General features: G+C 48.7%; 1 protein-coding gene across 2 annotated transcripts; it reads left to right on the top strand.

The window, feature by feature from the left end:
• Positions 1–558: 558 nt before the first annotated feature.
• Positions 559–14,448, top strand: MYL2 (myosin light chain 2). Of its 2 annotated transcripts, none has more exons than XM_083753473.1 (7): positions 559–697; positions 4,019–4,108; positions 6,865–6,940; positions 8,946–9,050; positions 10,161–10,236; positions 10,721–10,769; positions 14,142–14,448. In XM_083753473.1, the coding sequence occupies exons 1-7, from the start codon at positions 695–697 to the stop codon at positions 14,238–14,240; spliced, it is 498 nt and encodes a 165-aa protein (XP_083609599.1). In that variant the 5' UTR covers positions 559–694; the 3' UTR covers positions 14,241–14,448. The 2 variants fall into 2 exon arrangements, with proteins under 2 accessions (XP_083609599.1, XP_083609600.1); XM_083753474.1 differs by having other exon boundaries at positions 636–3,123; positions 3,506–4,108.
• The last annotated feature ends 2,803 nt before the right edge of the window (positions 14,449–17,251 follow it).

The following is a 17,251-nucleotide window of genomic DNA, read 5'->3' as shown; positions in this document are numbered from 1 at the left end:
CTGCCACCACACCGCCACCACACGATTTCTGTTCTCATCCTGAAGGAAAGTTCTTAACCCGAAGTACTATTTCTGTGTTAGCGGAGCCTGTAACCTGAAGCATATGTAACCTGAAGTGTCTGTAAGTTGAGGTACCACTGTACAACTCCCATTATATAGCTGCGCCAGGGATTCATAACTCCAAACAGCTGGAGGCCCCCAAGTTTGTTGAAGGCTGATATGCACACACAGACACAAAATGCATCGCTGCCGGCTGGTAATTCTGCTTGGTGTGCCATTTAACACACACACACACACACACACTTCTGCTGCCCCTCCAGCTGCACACCCAGGAGAAACTGACACACGCAGGTGTCCAGCTATTATTCAGCCACTGAGCAGGACTTGCGTCGACGTCTTAAATGGAGAAACTGTCAGGGCGCCCGGCATGCCTCTAACCTTGGAGGCCGTTGTCCATCTCACATGTCACCGCATGACAATGAGCTGTTATTTAAGAAGAGAGAAAGGAGATGGGGGGGGGGGGTTGGAGAGAGAAAGGGGGACTAACTCACCTGCCACAGCCAAAAGTGGAGATGGGTTTATTTTTAATCTGGGATGGGCTCTATTTATTGTCTCCGCAGCCGGAGTGCAGGGGGCACCAGCTGAAAGATTCCTCTTGGAACGGGACTGTGGGCTGCACAGTTTGGTCTGAGACATGGTAAGTAAGAGGGTCAGAGAGGGGATATTTGGGACAGAGCGCAGAGGATGGAATGAGAAAAGGTCCCAGAAAATATTGGGAAAGCAGGCTGGTTATTGATCTCAGGTGTAGAAGAGCTGCTTAACAGGTGAATCTGGGCAATGGATCAGTTTCCCCTTCACAAGGATGTTCAAGGCTAGATTCACAGCACATTCCTTTACATGTCTCCAATGAATTCAGTGGGGCTTACTTCCAGGTAAGTGGGGTAAGGACCGCAGCCTACATGAATTGGGGGAGCTGATTTGAATCAGAGGAGGCTGAGAAGTTTTACAGCAGTTCATGACTGTTCTCTGAGGTTTTGGAAGCATGCAAATTATCCCACAAGTTAGTGGGAACGCAGGTTCTTTAACTGGTTCGTTTGTATACTTGAAATATTCCTTGCTTGCCCAAAGATTCCAGGGCAGCGAACCCCAAGTGAGAATATCATTAAAAGCACATGATGTATAGATACAATTTAAATCCGGAAAATGATTATAACAAAAAGACAACCCCTCTTCCCATAAAAGCTTAAAAACAGAAGAGTCCACCTACAATCTAAAACGTGTCTCCTATAAAAGGTGTGTCTCCTATGAAAGGGCCACTTGGAAACCTGGAACCTGGAAACCTGGAGAGCTGCTGCCAATCCGTGTAGACAAGATTGGGTGGGACGGACCAGTGGTCAAACTCAGTCTAAGACAGCATCTTATGTATTCTCCCCACCCAGCCGCATCCAATTAAAGCTGAATGGTTTGGGGTTCAGGACAGAACCAAAGGAAAGTCCTTCATATAATTCAGGGGTGGCCAACTCCCAAGAGACTGCGATCTACTCATGGAGTTAAAAACTGGCAGTGATCTACCCCATTTTGGGGGGTTCTGTTCAGAGTTGTTGAGCCTTTTTTAGGAAGGAAAGCCCATTTTTTTGCGGTTCAGGTCAAAGTTGTTTAGCTTCTTTGGGAGGAGTCAGTGATCTACCGGTGATCTGCCACAGACGTGCAGTGATCTACCGGTAGATCACAATCAACCTGTTGTTGGATGTGCCTGAAATTCATAGTGAGGCTGTGGAATTGACTATTTCAGCAAGTTGTGGTTCTGGCAACGAACTTCGAGGACGAAGGCTACCCGAGAGGATTTGGCCATTTCCCTAGGTGCCCGGCTCGAAAACAGTGCCAGCCTGAGTCCCCAGCATGCCCACGGGCAACTGAGAAAGACCCTGACCGAGATCTTGGAGACCATGAGCTGAAACTTCTGCCAGTTGATGTAGGCAGCACTGCGCTAGACAGACTCAGGGTTCAATTCTTCACAAGGCAATTCCCTGAGTTGCTGTAGAGAATACTGGGGTGGACTGACCTCAAAGGCAGATTTATTTATTGGGGTTTGTGTGTCATGCTTCTAAGTCACAAAAAGGCTTCCAAGGTAGCTTATAAATTGTAGAAGGCTCGTAGTATAAAATGACGCAACACAAACGCTAAAGAAGAGAAGGAAATGTGCAACCTTGCATTCCATATCTTGTCTATTTGTTAGATAAGCATACATTGCCCTCTGGTGAAGTCCACAGAATAGTGGTTCTAAAAACCTTTACTTAGGAATTTCCCAAGGTTCACACTCACCTGTAAAACCAGCTAAGATGAACCGGGAGAGGAGGCTACCAGAACGCGTTGCCCCTCACTCGGCGGATGCAGTTAAGCTGTTAGTATACGGTCTGGTTTTATATTTAAGTGAAATATTTGTTGTGTTTTAAAAGTTATTCACACTGAACTGTGCTTTTGCCTTGAGCTTTCCCTGCAAAAACCCACCCTTTAAAGCGGAAGCGCAACAAATGGCAATTCGGGTTTTCTGCAGGTTGCTGTTTGTGCCAATTCAGCAGGAAAGAGCGGGTTTTCAGGGAGAAAGCTCAGTCAGAGAAAGAGCAGCAGTCGGACATGGGGTTTTAAAGTGTGGGCAATGCCTGGAAAACACAAAATTAAGTGGGAATAAGCCCTCCCTCTGGGATTGTGTGAATAATGAAGAGTGGGGTACAAACAATTTAACAGGATGCTTTAAAAGGCCTCTTGTTTGATGGCCTCTTTTCATAGAATCATATAATTGTGGAGCAGGTAGGCACCCAAGGGTCATCTAGTCCAACCCCCCTGCCATGCAGGAATCACAGCTAAAGAATCCCTGACAGACCTCTGATTTAAAAACTCCAATAGAGGAGAGTCCGCCACCTTCATGATATTGGACATATATAGGTAAATGTTTATTGGTTAATGTTTTAATAGAATTGGTTTGTTCTGTATTTTAGCTACTCTCTTTTTTTCCAATTGTTCCATATTTTAACAGTGTGGTGCAACTGGTTTTTGTGTTTGGCAAATTGCTTAGAAGCCACCTGGGCATCAAACAGCAACAGCATAAATAATCAATTACTTATAGTAATAACGAGGGACGTGGGTGGCGCTATGGGTAAAACCTCAGCGCCTAGGACTTGCTGATGGTATGATCGGCGGTTCGAATCCCCGCGATGGGGTGAGCTCCTGTCGTTCGGTCCCAGCTCCTGCCCACCTAGCAGTTCGAAAGCACTCTTAAGTGCAAGTAGATAAATAAGTACCGCTTTATAGAGGGAAGGTAAACGGCGTTTCCGTGTGCTGCACTGGTGCAGGCTCGCCAGAGCAGCTTCGTCACGCTGGCCACGTGACCCGGAAGTGTCTCCGGACAGCGCTGGCCCCTGGCCTCTTAAGCGAGATGGGCGCGCAACCCCAGAGTCGGTCACGACTGGCCCGTACGGGCAGGGGTACCTTTACCTTTACCTAATAGTAATAACGATCCTGGGAGTCCCTTTGCAAGTCTATAGTTCTGTGATTCTATGCAGGTCGTCTTTAGCAGATGCGGCGCTGGGGTGCAAATATCCGCCCAGCGCCCCCAAATTACCACGGATAGTGTTGGGGCGACCGTAGCTGCACAGTGCCAGCCATCGGGGGCGCTACTCTCCCTCATGCCACTGTGGGAGAGCAATCCTTATGGTTGTCGGGGCGCAACTGGCGGGCATGCAGGAAAAGGGGAGGCCGCCAGCAAAGCCGCGCAGCTCCCCCATTCACTGGGGCGCCCCTGAGAGGCCGGCGCCCTGGCACAATGCCCCACTAAGCCCTATGGGAAAGACGGCTCTGATTCTATGGAATAATATAAATAAATGATAAAATCTGCTGGCTTTTTAGCTGTGCAGGTGGAGCACCTTCCTTCTGCTCCCCACCTCTGCTGCAACCTTGATGCAGCCCCGAGGCTTAAGGGGGCACCCGTGAATAACTATTCTCCCCCTTGCTTCTCTCGAAGTCTCCCAAGAAAGCCAAGAAGCGATCCGAAGGCGCCAACTCCAATGTCTTTTCCATGTTTGAGCAGGCTCAGATCCAGGAATTCAAGGAGGTACGTCAAGACAGGGATGGGGGAACGTCGCCTTTCGGGGGAGAGTTGCACCCAAAATCTTCCTAAATCATTCTGGTTTTGTTTGTTTTTTCAAAAAAAAATTATCGAGTTTCCAAATTTATATAACAACAATAAAAAGAAAAAAGAAAACATTACATTAAAGAGAAAAAAGACAAGCAAACAAACATTTATCTTAACTGTTAGATATCCACTTTTGTACCATTGTTATATGACTTCCTCAAATCCCACTAGTTGAGTTTCCAAATTATTCATTGTAGCAGTTTTCCAACGCTATTTTCCAATAATAATTACTTAGTCATTTAACATCTTTCGTCCTTTCCATATTGACTTCAATCCATAGTATGATGTAATTTAACATAGTTATCTCCTAGGCCAATCAGTTACTCACAAGTAGTTCTACTTAGATTAACTTAACATATTTATTTAAATAGTCCTTAAATTTCTTCCATTCATCTTGGTACTCCTCCTCCTTCTGATCACGGGTTCTTCCGGTTAGGTCGGCCAGCTCCAAAAATTCCATCATCTTCATCTGCCAATCTTGTAGTTTCCAATTTTTACCTAACAAAATTTTGTTAGTTTCCTAGATCATTCTGAGAAAGCAGTCCAAGCTGGCTGTGCACTGAGTCAAAGAGGCAGCTCCACATTCAAATCTCACTCTCCACAAACTCCCCTGAAGAGCCTTTGGCTTATCTCTCAGTCTCTGTTCCACACCTGTAATAAAAGCAGCACCTCTTTGCAGGTGTTCATTTGCTATACCAAATCAGCCGGCCGCAGGGAGCCTTGAGGGCAGGCCAGGCCAATTCTTTTACTCATTTATTTTAAGCACAGAATTCCATGCCAAGTCCTGGGTGAGTCCACATTCTCAGAGACTAAAGGTTCTAGAAACCAATTAAAAGGGGCTTAAATGGGAAGCCTGGTCTCAGCCGTGGAACCTGTTCACAATACCAGAGCTTAAATGCTGGAATACAAGACTCCTGCCAATTTCAACGCATGGCAAAACACCAGCAGGTGGTGCATACTCTGGGTTGATTTTCACTCCGTCCCAGTCCCCCATCCTATTTTTGTTCGGTTCTGCAGAACAGATTTCTGGGTTTGCTCCCAGGTAGAGCCCGGGAGCCTGGGTGTGGGGAGGGGGAGGCATTGAAGTAGGGGGGGGACACACAACCCAATCAGTTTCCCAATTTGCAGTGACCACATTCCCGCAGCATTTTGCAGTGCATTTATTTTATTTTATTCTTATTATTTTTAAATAACTTTTTTATTCAAAAGTAAAACAAAACATATTGTCCAGAAACATATCATCCTTATTCCACCCCCATTTTCCCTCCCCCCCCATAGAACCCACCCACCCCCACTCCCCGACTTCCCTCAGTTCCAGTCTTTGATTTCTCTAAAAATGCTGTTTTCTGCATGTTACACAGTTGTATAGAACCTCAAACTATTTAGCTGATTATTATCAATAAAAAGTTTGTGAATGTTTATTCAAAGCCAGCCAAGGAGTCCAGTTCGCTTTGTTGTGTCTTCAAATACTTTGTAAAGGGTTCCCATTCATCTTTAAAGTCACAGTTATCCTTGTCCCGTAGCTTGTATATCAGTTTTGCCAGTTCTGCATAATCCATCAATTTTTCTTGCCATGATTCTTTAGTTGGGGGTTTCTTCAGTCTTCCATCCTTGTGCTATTAAAACTCTCGCCGCCGTTGTCGCATACATGAAGATGTTTTTCAGCTTTTTTGGCAGATCTTTCCCTACAATCCCTAATAACAATGCTTCAGGTTTTTTTAACAAATGTTAAATAGAACATTTTCTTCAATTCATTGTATATCATTTCCCAAATTTTTTAAATTACCTTACAATCCCACCACATATGATAAAATGTCCCCTCCTTTTTATATATATAAGATATTTATTAAGATTTTATAAACAGACAAAAGTTACAAAATAAAGAATAAAAAGAAAAAAAATAGAAAAAATACAAGAATACAAATGAAAAATACAAAATGCATAAAAAAATAAATGATAAGTAAAAAAGCACAATTAAAAACAAATCAATATTTTCATGTCTTAGGTTTTGTTTACATATTTTCCTGACCTCCTCACGCCTCCCTTTTTGTATTCCAGTTTACATGGTTAATTCAGCAAATCCTTACCCTCTTTGTTTTTATCTTAATTATATGTCTTAACATATTGAGCTTCATATTTTCATCTAATTATCAATCCTTTTTTACATATTCTTTAAACTTTGTTACTAAAGCCATCTCATTTCAATCCTACATCATTTTAACATTCATTAATTTTACAGTGTTTCTGCAAATAGTCTTTAAATTTCTTCCAATCTTCTTCCACCAACTCTTCTCCCTGGTCTCGGATTCTGCCAGTCATTTCCGCCAATTCCATATAGTCTATCACTTTCATCTGCCATTCTTCCAAGGTGGGTAGATCTTGTGTCTTCCAAAATGTCCCCTCCTTTTCCTTACACTTCCAACATATATTTGAACTAGTTTTGTACATTTTCCCTAACTGCACTGGTGTTGTGTACCATCTGGCAATGCATTTATTTTAAAGCCCTCGTGAAAATTCACCACCATTTTAGTGTGAATTTCTCCTCATGCACACATTTGCGGATGTAATTTCCCCTAATAATAATGCCAAGATTCTCAGGAAAGCAATTTCTGCATCTAGCATGACCTTGCAGTGTGGTCAGGTATCACAACTGTGCCCTGATATCCCTCATTTAGGCCTTCACCATCATGGATCAGAACCGCGATGGGTTCATTGACAAAGCAGACCTGAGAGATACGTTCGCCGCATTAGGTAAGCAAAGAAACCCTATAAAACACCCAAAAGCTAGTAAGCAGAACCAGGACAAACCTTATATTTTTATGGTTTTGTATCTAGCCTGCTCTGTCTGCTTTTAAAACTGACTCTAGTGTTTTTATTTATTATGATGATGTATTATCCATAACTGTATTACAGAGGATTTGTCTGTTTTGCTTTTCTATACCTTTGTATAGCAACCTGGTATCTTTGTATAAAAAGGGGGCGGGGGGGGGAAAGGTTGCATTCATTGCTGGTCCTACGCAGAGTAGACCCACTGAAATTAATGAACCTGAGTTAGGCCCCATCTGCACTGTATACATTTAAAGCAGTATCATACCACTTTAAAGAGACTACAATTCCCAGACAGTGTATTCCTCTTCCTAGGGAACTCTGGGAATTGTAGTTCTGGGAGGGGGATAGGGTGCCCTACTAACTACACTCAGCACCCTTCACAAACTACATCTCCCAGAATTCTTTAGGGGAGACCACGCCTGTGTTGTGATTTTGCTTTAAATGCATAGAGAAGATTGGGCGTCTTGGGTTCATTAATTTCAGTGGGTCTGCTTTGAATAGGACTCAAGTTGGATTAAAAAGACAACCCCAAAGAGCAGCCTAGAAGCATTTTCAATAAATAGACATACATACAGCATGCATGGATTTTTTTTTCAACGAAAAGGCCTATTTAAATTGCCAACATTTTCTCTCCTCTCACCACCCAACTAAAATTCTTTGCCAGGTCCACCAACTTAAATTCAGAATGTCACTTCCCACAAAGTCTGAAAAACCAAACATGCAGAAATCTGAATCATTTGCTGTTCAAAGATCTGGGATCTTTCTGAAAGTTCAGCAGGACTTGTGACCCATCAAGCCCAAACCAGTCTGCATTCATTCATTCATTCATTCATTCATTCCCTGCATTTATATCTCACCTGTTCCTCCAAGGAGCTCATTGTGGATCTCCTCCTGCTCATTTAACCTCCACAACAAACCTGTGAGGGAGGTGAGACTGGGAGGCAGAAACTGGCCCAAGGCGAGTTCCAATAGGTTTCATGGATTTGAACGCTTGTTGGAACCCTAGATCCCAGTCTAGCATTGTAACCACTACACCACACTGCCTCTCATGAGCCCTGTGAACTATTTATAGTGGCCTGCTGTGTGCCCAGCAACCCTAATTTTTTGCAGTTCCAGGTAACAAAACAGCCATATGGTGGGCCACTGGATGCAGTTGGTCGGTTGCCAAAGGTTTGGTGGTGGGCCTCTCAATCTGGTGTGGCCAACACGGTGCTCTCTTTACGAACTAAAACACCTGTCACCCATGGCTGTTGGCTCTGCTGACTAGGGCTGGTGGAAGTTACAGGTCCCCAGAAGGCACCAAGCTGCCTGCTCCTGTTGCACAGCCTTAATGTGATAATTCCTAAACGGCCTCTGTTCAGTATACCTGAAGGAGCATCTCCACCCCCATCGTTCTACCCGGACACTGAGGTCCAGCGCCGAGGGCCTTCTGGCGGCTCCCTCACCGCGAGAAGCCAAGTTACAGGGAACCAGGCAGAGGGCCTTCTCGGTAGTGGTGCCCTCCCTGTGGAACGCCCTCCCACCAGATGTCAAAGAGAAGAACAACTACCAAACTTTTAGAAGACATCTGAAGCCAGCCCTGTTTAGGGAAGCTTTTAATGTTTGATGTATTATGGTATTTTAATATTTTGTTGGAAGCCACCCAGAGTGGCTGGGGAAGCCCAGCCAGGTGGGTGGCATATAAATAATAAATTATTATTATTATTAGTTCGATATTTGAATGGATCGTTGACAAATCTCCCCTAGAGTTCTTCTACTCCAGGCATCCTCAACCTGTGGCCCTCCAGATGTTTTGGCCTACAACTCCCATGATGCCTGGCTAACAGGACCAGTGGTGAGGGATGATGGGAATTGTAGTCTAAAACATCTGGAGGGCTGAAGTTTGGGGATGCCTGTTCTACTCTGTCGTGCTTCCCTCCTTCCTCAGGACGCTTGAATGTGAAGAATGAAGAACTGGACGACATGGTCAAGGAAGCTCCTGGGCCTATCAATTTCACAGTGTTCCTCACCATGTTTGGAGAAAAACTTAAAGGTGAGATTGGAGGCGGGGGTAGAAGGTGTCCCCCCACCATGCCTTCTGGGAAGAGGTTCTTGGCATTGCCTCACTGCCTGCTCCAACCACCTTGCCACACACATAGAATCATAGAGTTGTGATTGCCTGGAGGCGGTTGGAGGATGGATGGTGGCTAACAGATTGAGGTTGAATCCTGACAGGACAGAAGTACTGTTTTGGGGGGACAGGGGTGTGTGGGGGGGACTCCCTGGTCCTGAATGGGGTAACTGTACCCCTGAAGGACCAGGTGTGTAGCCTGGGAGTCATTTTGGACCCACAACTGCCCATGGAGGTGCAGGTTAATTCTGTGTCCAGGGCGGCTGTCTATCAGGTACACAGGCTGAGACCCTACCTGCCTGTGGACTGTCTCGCCAGAGTGGTGCATGCTCTGGTTATCTCCTGCTTGGACTACTGCAATGTGCTCTATGTGGGGCTACCTTTGAAGGTGAGCTGGAAACTGCAATTAATCCAGAATGTGGCAGCTAGACTGGTGACTGGGACCACATAACACTGGTCCTGAGAGACCTGCATTGGCTCCCAGTACATTTCTGAGCACAATTCAAAGTGTTGGTGCTGACCTTTAAAGCCCTAAACGGCCTTGGTCCTGTATACCTGAAGGAGCGTCTCCACCCCCATCATTCAGCCCAGACACTGAGGTCCAGTGCCAAGGGCCTTCTGGCAGTTCCCTCATTGCGAGAAGTGAGGTTACAGGGAACCAGACAGAGGGCCTTCTCGGTAGAGGTGCCCACCCTGTGGAACGCCCTCCCTTCAGATGTGAAGGAAGTAAGCAGCTATCTTATCTTTAAAAGACATCTGAAGGCAGCCCTGTTTAGGGAAGTTTTAAATATTTAATGCTATATTGTTTTTAACACCCGATTTGAAGCCGCCCAGAGTGGCTGGGGAAACTCAGCCAGATGGGCGGGGTATAATTAATTATATTTAACAATTATTATTATTGGAAGGGACCCCAAGGGTCATCTAGTCCAACCCCCAGCAATCCAAGAACACCCTCCCCCCACAGTGATGGAAAGAACAGGCCAGCCTCCCATAAGTATTTCACTTTCCAGATCTCTTTTCTGTCATTTTCAGGTGCGGATCCAGAAGAGACTATTCTGAACGCTTTCAAAGTGTTCGATCCAGAAGGCAAAGGCCTGAAGGCGAACTAGTAAGTACCTGTGGAACTCCCTACCACATGAGGCAGGGATCACCACCAGTTTGGATGACTTTAAAGGGGGGCGGGTGGACAATTTCATGGAGGAAAAGGCTATCGACAGCTACAAGCCATGGTGCCTACGCTCTGTATCCACAGCCAGAGCAGTAAATCTTCTGAATACCAGTTTCTAGAAGCCACAGGAAGGGAGAATTGCTCCCACGCTTGCAACCTGCTTGTGAGTTTCCCACTGGGGCATCCGGGTGGCCACTGTGAGAACAGGATGCTAGCCGAAATGATGTTGGTGCTGATTTTGGAAGCTTTGCGGTGAATCCTTTCCTGTTTCAGCCTTTGATTATGAGATATGAGGGCCATCTGTCTCTCAGGCCCTTCAATTAAGCGCCTGCAGCCTCTGCTCCTCTCAAAGCTTTCCTTGTCATTTTGCTCTGGGGTTTTGCTCCCTCGTGGTCCTCCATCTGTCCCCTGCTTTGTATTGCAGCATCAAGGAGATGCTGATGACGCAAGGAGAACGGTTTTCGAAGGAGGAGGTAAGAGGAGGCTTTGGGCACTGGCAGGCATTGAATGGGCTAAGTGGGAGGGCAGGAGCTCAGAAACAGAAGAGGAACAGCCTGGCATTCAGTGCCTGGCTTCTGCATAGCTGTCAAGTGTCCCTTATTTGGCGGGACAGTCCCTTATCCCAGCGCCATGTCCCGCTGCTGTCCCTTATTGATGAGGCTTCATTTGGCTGCTGGCTGGACTTTCTGCCTTTGGCTCGGAGGGGCTCAGAAGTTGAACATACCTGTGCCCGGAAAATCCCTTATTTTGTCTGCTGATCCCTTATTTTCGAGGCTGCTGGTCCCTGATTTTCAAATCTGTAAGTTGACAGCTATGCTTCCGCATGTAAAACTGGGGGAAACTGGACCTTGGACCACTGCTGTCCATCACGATATGCAATACTGAGACCACTGCTCTGCCTCCTATGCTCCTAGAATAATTGAATTGTAGAGCTGTAGAGGACCCTGAGGGTCATCTAGTCAAGCCAGGGGCATACATAGACTCCCTTGCGCCTTTGGTAAGGAGCTGTATCAGTGCCCCTGCCCCTTGCGTTCCTCTGCCAAGGTGCCCAGAGGAACCTGTGTCCTTGCCTGGCCACCCAAAGCCGTGCAGAAACAAGCAGGTGGACTCATATCCAGTCCGAGCCAGAGTGTGCTGGTCCTGTGGGTTACCCAAGAGGCGAGGTCCAAGTCCGGTCCGTGGTCAAAGGTGCAATGTGGAGGCAGTCAGTAGTAGCTGAAGCTGGGTGCAGGGCAGGGAGTCGGGTGACGTCAGGAACAGGCAAGGAAGAAGGGAGACAGGGTGGGTCAGGAGCTCAGGCAGGAAAGCAGGACAGGGTTCAGGCAGGAACAATGTTGCTCCCGCAACTTGGGACTGGGGCTGGCTGGCTTTTATCTGCCCCGAGGCATAGGGCGGCCCCGATCCTCTGGTGACTCGTCTCTCCTGGCCTGGAGGCGAGCACTCCTCCTGCGGGAACTTAGTTCCCTCCACCTCTCTACCCTGAGCCTCTGCAGCTCAGGAGAGGCTGGAGGGTCACCGGACCCAGAGGCAACCTCAGCTTCCTCTGACGGGGCTGAGAGTGGAGCACCTGCAGGCAATGGGTCCTCCATCACCTCAGGAGCCAGAGCAGACTCAGCTGATGCCTGCACCTGAGGACCCAGCACAGGTGAGGACCCTTCGGGCTCAGGCCCCAGCCCCGGCTCAGCTGGTTCTGGAGGCGGGGAATCCTGTGCAGGCTAGGACCCCTCAGGTTCAGCATCCGAGTCCGAATCCCAGGCCGTCACACTGAGTGAAGTGCATTTTTTGCACCCCCTTGGGCCAACTAGGCCATTCCCTGCCTAGCCCAACCTCCTGCAATGATTCAAATCTCAACTAAAGCATCCCTGACCCAGGGCCATCCAACCTCTGCTTAAAAACCTCCAAGAAGTCCACTACCTTCCCAGGGAGTCCGTTCTACTGTCAGACAGCTCTTACTGTCAGAAAGTTCTTATAACTTGAAGCTATTGGTTTGGGTGCTCCTTTCATGTGACAGCCCCTCAGATATTTGAAGATGGCTATTATATCTCCTCTTTTCCAGGCTAAACACCCCCAACTCCTTCAACCGTTCCTCATAAGGCTTGGTTTCTAGACATTTGAACATCTTGGTTGCCCTCCTCTGCACACCTTCCAGCTTACTTAATTCCACCCTGCGTCAAGAACGTAGAGCAGCTCCCTTTATTTTTAGGGACGGGCCATATCTAAGCTGCAGAGCACATTCGTTGCTAGCAAATGATCCTAGGATCAATTCCCAGCAACTCCAGGTAGGCTGGAAAAGTCTCCTGTCTGAGACCTTGGAGCAGCGGCATAGCGTGGGTTGTCAGCACCCGGGGCAAGGCAAGTAATTTGTGCCCCCTAACCTGGGGCAAGGCAAGTAATTTGCACCCCCTAACCCCTAACCTGCCGCCGCTGCCAGCTTCTTCTTGCTGCTGCCTGGTCTGGTCTGGTGTGGTTCTCTCCCGCTCTCAGCGCTGCGCTGGGCGGCCGCTGCACTGTCCCTCCCCCAGATAGTCCCTCGCTCTCTCTCCGCACCGCACGCCTGGCACCCACCCCTTCCACAGTGGGCGGCGACCCGGCGGCTCAGATCGGATTCGCACAGCCAGCACTGCAGTGAGAGAGAGTGAGCGAGCCAGGTAGGGGCAGAGAGCTGCGAGTGCGAGTGCACTCCCCCAGATGTTGCGGCCGGTGCGGCCGGTGTGGCCGGCCCCCCTGCACCCCCCACGCTACGCCACTGCTTGGAGACTTCCTACCCAACAGTGTGGACAATCCTGAGCTAAATGGACCAAGGGGTCTCTCTCTGCTTTCCTCCAGGGAACCCTGGGAATTGTAGTATTGTGAGAGCAAGCGAGAGGACTGTGCTCTCACTCTGTGCTCTCATCTCAGCAGCCCCATACGTATGGAACAGGATGCTGGCCTAGGTGCAGGCCATTGGCCTGATCCAGCACCCTCTTCATATATTCATATAAAATATTTTTGGCTTAGTAATGTTGCTTTTCTGCTGGCAGGGCACCGGCAAGTATTCAGCAGTATTTTTACACTAACCCCCCCAGGACTAACGATAAGGATAATAAGACTTCCTGTCTAAACAGATTGACAACACAGAAGGACTTACTTCCAAGGAAACAGGCACAGGGTTGCCCTGTTGCTAATTGGCTGGCAGTCTTATGCATGCCTACTGAGATATAAGGCCTATTGATTTCAGTGTAAGTTATTCCCAGGCAACTGTGCATAAGATTGCAGGCTAGAGCTTGGGTTGATTAAGAGTGCAATCCTCTATGCACACTTGGTTGGGTGTAAGTCCCACTGAGCACCCATCTTAAGGGGCTTAAAAGGTAAAGGGACCCCTGACCATTAGGTCCAGTCGTGGCCGACTCTGGAGTTGTGGCACTCATCTCGCGTTACTGGCCGAGGGAGCCAGCATACAGCTTCCGGGTCATGTGGCCAGCATGACTAAGCCGCTTCTGGCAAACCAGAGCAGTGCAAGGAAACACTGTTTACCTTCCCGCTGGAGCGGTACCTATTTATCTACTTGCACTTTGAGATGATTTCGAACTGCTAGGTGGGCAGGAGCTGGGACCCAGCAACGGGAGCTCACCCCGTCGTGGGGATTCGAACCGCCGACCTTCTGATCGGCAAGTCCTAGACTCTGTGGTTTAACTCACTGCACCATCCTTACAGGGCTTGCTTACTTCTAAATAAATGTGCATAGGGTTGTGCTGCTTGAGCATCAGTCAAAGCAGTTAGAGGACTGCAATTCCAGGTATAACCGGTGCAACGTTGGATAAAATGAACCTCCAGAGAACTTTTCCCTGCCTGCTTCTTTCCCGCAGATAGACCAAATGTTTGCAGCCTTCCCTCCCGACGTGACCGGCAACCTGGACTATAAGAACCTCGTCCATATCATCACTCACGGAGAGGAAAAAGACTGAAGGCTGGGAGAGTACACTTTCTACGGGCCTGGAATGGTACCCAGTGGGGCTTCCTTTTCCTCACAACTCTGTTTGTTCCTCACCGTGAAAACTGGGAGGTTCACAGGCTTCCTGATAGTTCTTGTCTTCTTGGTGTTCCCAGTCCCTTGTCCGTCTTCTTTGTGTGAAAGAATTCATTCGTGACTTGAGAAACATTTCCAAAATTGTATTTGTGTTGAATTATTCACCGAGTCCATGTGTCACGATCCAGTTCACGGGCGATCAAAGTCCCAGCTGGGGACGTCGGGACCGGGGGTTGGGAGTAGGAATGGGAGTCCAGAAGCCAGGAGTGAGGAAGCCAAGAGTCCGAGGGTCAGAGAACCAGGGGTCAAGAAGCCAAGGGTCCGAGGAACAAGAAGCAGGGAGTCATGAAGTCAAGGGTCCGAAGATCAAGAAGCAAGGAGTCAAGGAACCAAACGCAGCAAAGCAGGGAGTGTGTTGCTGTGGCAAAGAGCCGAAGGGAAAATGCTGACCTTATATCCCTTCCTGGCTCTTGCCACCAGGTGCTGTGAGTTACCAATTGGCCTCACCTGTGTGGCCACGCCTTGACTCTTCAGAACAAACTTAGGAAGGCCCCAGCAGTGGCGTAGCGTGGGTTGTCAGCACCCGGGGCAAGGCAAGTAATTTGCGCCCCCTAACCCGTGGATTTGCGCCCCCTAACCCTAACCCCCAGATGTTGCGCCCAGTGCAGCCGGGCCCCCCCTGCACCCCCCACGCTACGCCACTGGGGCCCAGTCCTGCAGAGTCCTGTTGGCCACAGGGCCCGGCTCCTGCACGCACACCTGACACCACAAGTTCCTACATGAATAACAGCTGGCTTTGCAAAACCTGGGAGGGGAGAATGGACTCATGCAGGAGCCAGCACCTAAGCTGCAAACAGGCACATATCCCACTTCTGACACCACTGCTCCATCAAGGCTGAGGAACCATTCCATGGATCAGCTACAGTTAGAGGGACCTGAGTTAGACAAGGTGTTGCATCAGTCCTAGAGCTTTTATACTCCTCTCCACCCATGCTGGCCCATCCTTCCCTGGGAGAACTGGGAGGGTTCTGGTCCACAGCACATGTCTTCCTCATCCCAAGGAGGACTCAAGGAAGGGAGACCTCAAACTGCCACGTGGGAATGATAGCTTTAGGTCTGGGCTTTCACCAGTATCTTGGGGCTTTGGATGGTTTTGATGGATCTGAAGGGTGGTGGAAAGGACCCAACAGAGTACGCTGGGTGCCTTGAATCTGCAGTTCCTCCTGCAGGGGGACATTTTCCCAGATGGTAATTTTGCAGGGGTTGGGGGCTGTCTCCCCCAATGCAATAGGGCCAGCACTCATGGGAGCAAGCCCCATCTGTCTGGTGATAGGAAGCCTCCAGCTTGTGGACCAGTCTGGGCTCACCAGCTGGCTCATGGCATCATTTCCCCCAAACCACACCTGTGTGTCCATCAGCTGACAGCTCCCCACCTGTGCCTTAATGTCCCAGGTGTCCTAAAACTTGTTTTGTTTCTCAGTTAGGCTTAATTGCCAAGAAGGGCAGAGTACAGTGGATGCTCAGGTTGCGAACATGATCCATGTGGGATGCAAGTTTGCAAACTGCAGCAGCGCACGTGCGGGGTGTGATTCGGTGCTTCTGCGCATGCACAAAGCATGATTTAGAACTTTGGCGCATGTGCGACCACCAAAACCCAGAAGTAACCCGTTCTGGTACTTCCAGGTTTCGGTGGGTCCATAACCCAAAAAAACACAACCTGAAGCATCTGTAACCTGAGGTATGACTGTACAGTGGTACCTCAGGTTACAGATGCTTCAGGTTACGGACTCCGCTAACCCAGAAACAGTACCTCGGGTTAAGAACTTTGCTTCAGGATGAGAACAGAAATCGTGCTCCGGTGGTGCGGCGGCAGCAGGAGGCCCCATTAGCTAAAGTGGTGCTTCAGGTTAAGAACAGACCTCCAGAACGAATTACGTTCTTAACTCGAGGTACCACTGTACGACTAAAACAGTCCTAGCTGGTTTACAGCACTCAGAATCAGATCGTTGGACAGTGCTGCCCTCTGGTGTTCTTATGAGAGCATTTCACTCAAGGATGGGGAAGGCCGGGCACCCGCCACACACAGACACACGCACACACACACACACACACACACACACACACACACACAACAGCAGCGACTCTTAATGGACAGCAAGGAACAGGTTTTTGTTCAAGGTCCAGAAGCCACAATTCCAAGGTATATGAGGAGCGAGGCAAGAGGCTCGAAAACCAAATGGAAACTACGAAGACGTCCAAATGGTTGGCGGGTCCCTCCGGCCAAGCTGTGAAAAGTGAAACAGGGCACGTTTCTGGGACTCTGTCCCCCTACGGCTCCGCTCCACACACTCTGCCTGGGTGGGGACACCCAATGCCCCCTACAAATGGGGTGTCTGGTTCTCAGCAACAAGAATTCGTCCTCCCCTCATGCCTCCTGCCCCCAAGGAGCCCCTGACAGGACCCCTCCAGATGTTGCTCCCACCCTACCAGCCACTGGACATTCTCGCTAGGGCTGCTGGAAGCTGTGAGTCCGACAACATCTGGAGGGCCACAGCTGTTCCCCATCCTTGCTTCAGCAAGAGCAGTGCTTCCCAAACTTGGGTCTCCGGCTGCCTTTGGACTACAACTCCCATCATCCCTAGCTGGCAAGACCAGTGGTCAGGGGTGGCCCTCCTCCCTCTGTTCATGGGGGCCACCTGCCTGGCTTTCTCAACTTGGTCCCAGACTCTGAGCTTGGCTAAACATCAGGGCAGCCTGGTCTTCAGCCCCACAATGCTTTGTGGACACATGTCATCTTTGACCCCCTCCAGATGGTCTGGAATCCAGAACCACCTATGGCATGATCCCATGAACCCAGCATTTGGAGGGGTGGAGGTTCCCCATTGGGGAGGGCACCACCTTTCACCTGCGTAGTAGGGAGAGCGGGTAGATGCTGCAGCCTGATTTGTT

This window comes from Podarcis gaigeae, assembly GCF_964106915.1.
Source record: "Podarcis gaigeae genome assembly, chromosome: 8".
Taxonomy (NCBI): domain Eukaryota; kingdom Metazoa; phylum Chordata; class Lepidosauria; order Squamata; family Lacertidae; genus Podarcis; species Podarcis gaigeae.
This window is presented reverse-complemented; position numbering and strand designations above follow the sequence as displayed.

What these genes read in the sequence shown, in the direction of transcription:
- MYL2 (XM_083753473.1), top strand. An exon ending in GTTTGGAGAAAAACTTAAAG is followed by an intron (nt 9,051 to 10,160) that starts GTGAGATTGGAG and finishes TGTCATTTTCAG; the next exon opens with GTGCGGATCCAGAAGAGACT. An exon ending in AACGGTTTTCGAAGGAGGAG is followed by an intron (nt 10,770 to 14,141) that starts GTAAGAGGAGGC and finishes TCTTTCCCGCAG; the next exon opens with ATAGACCAAATGTTTGCAGC.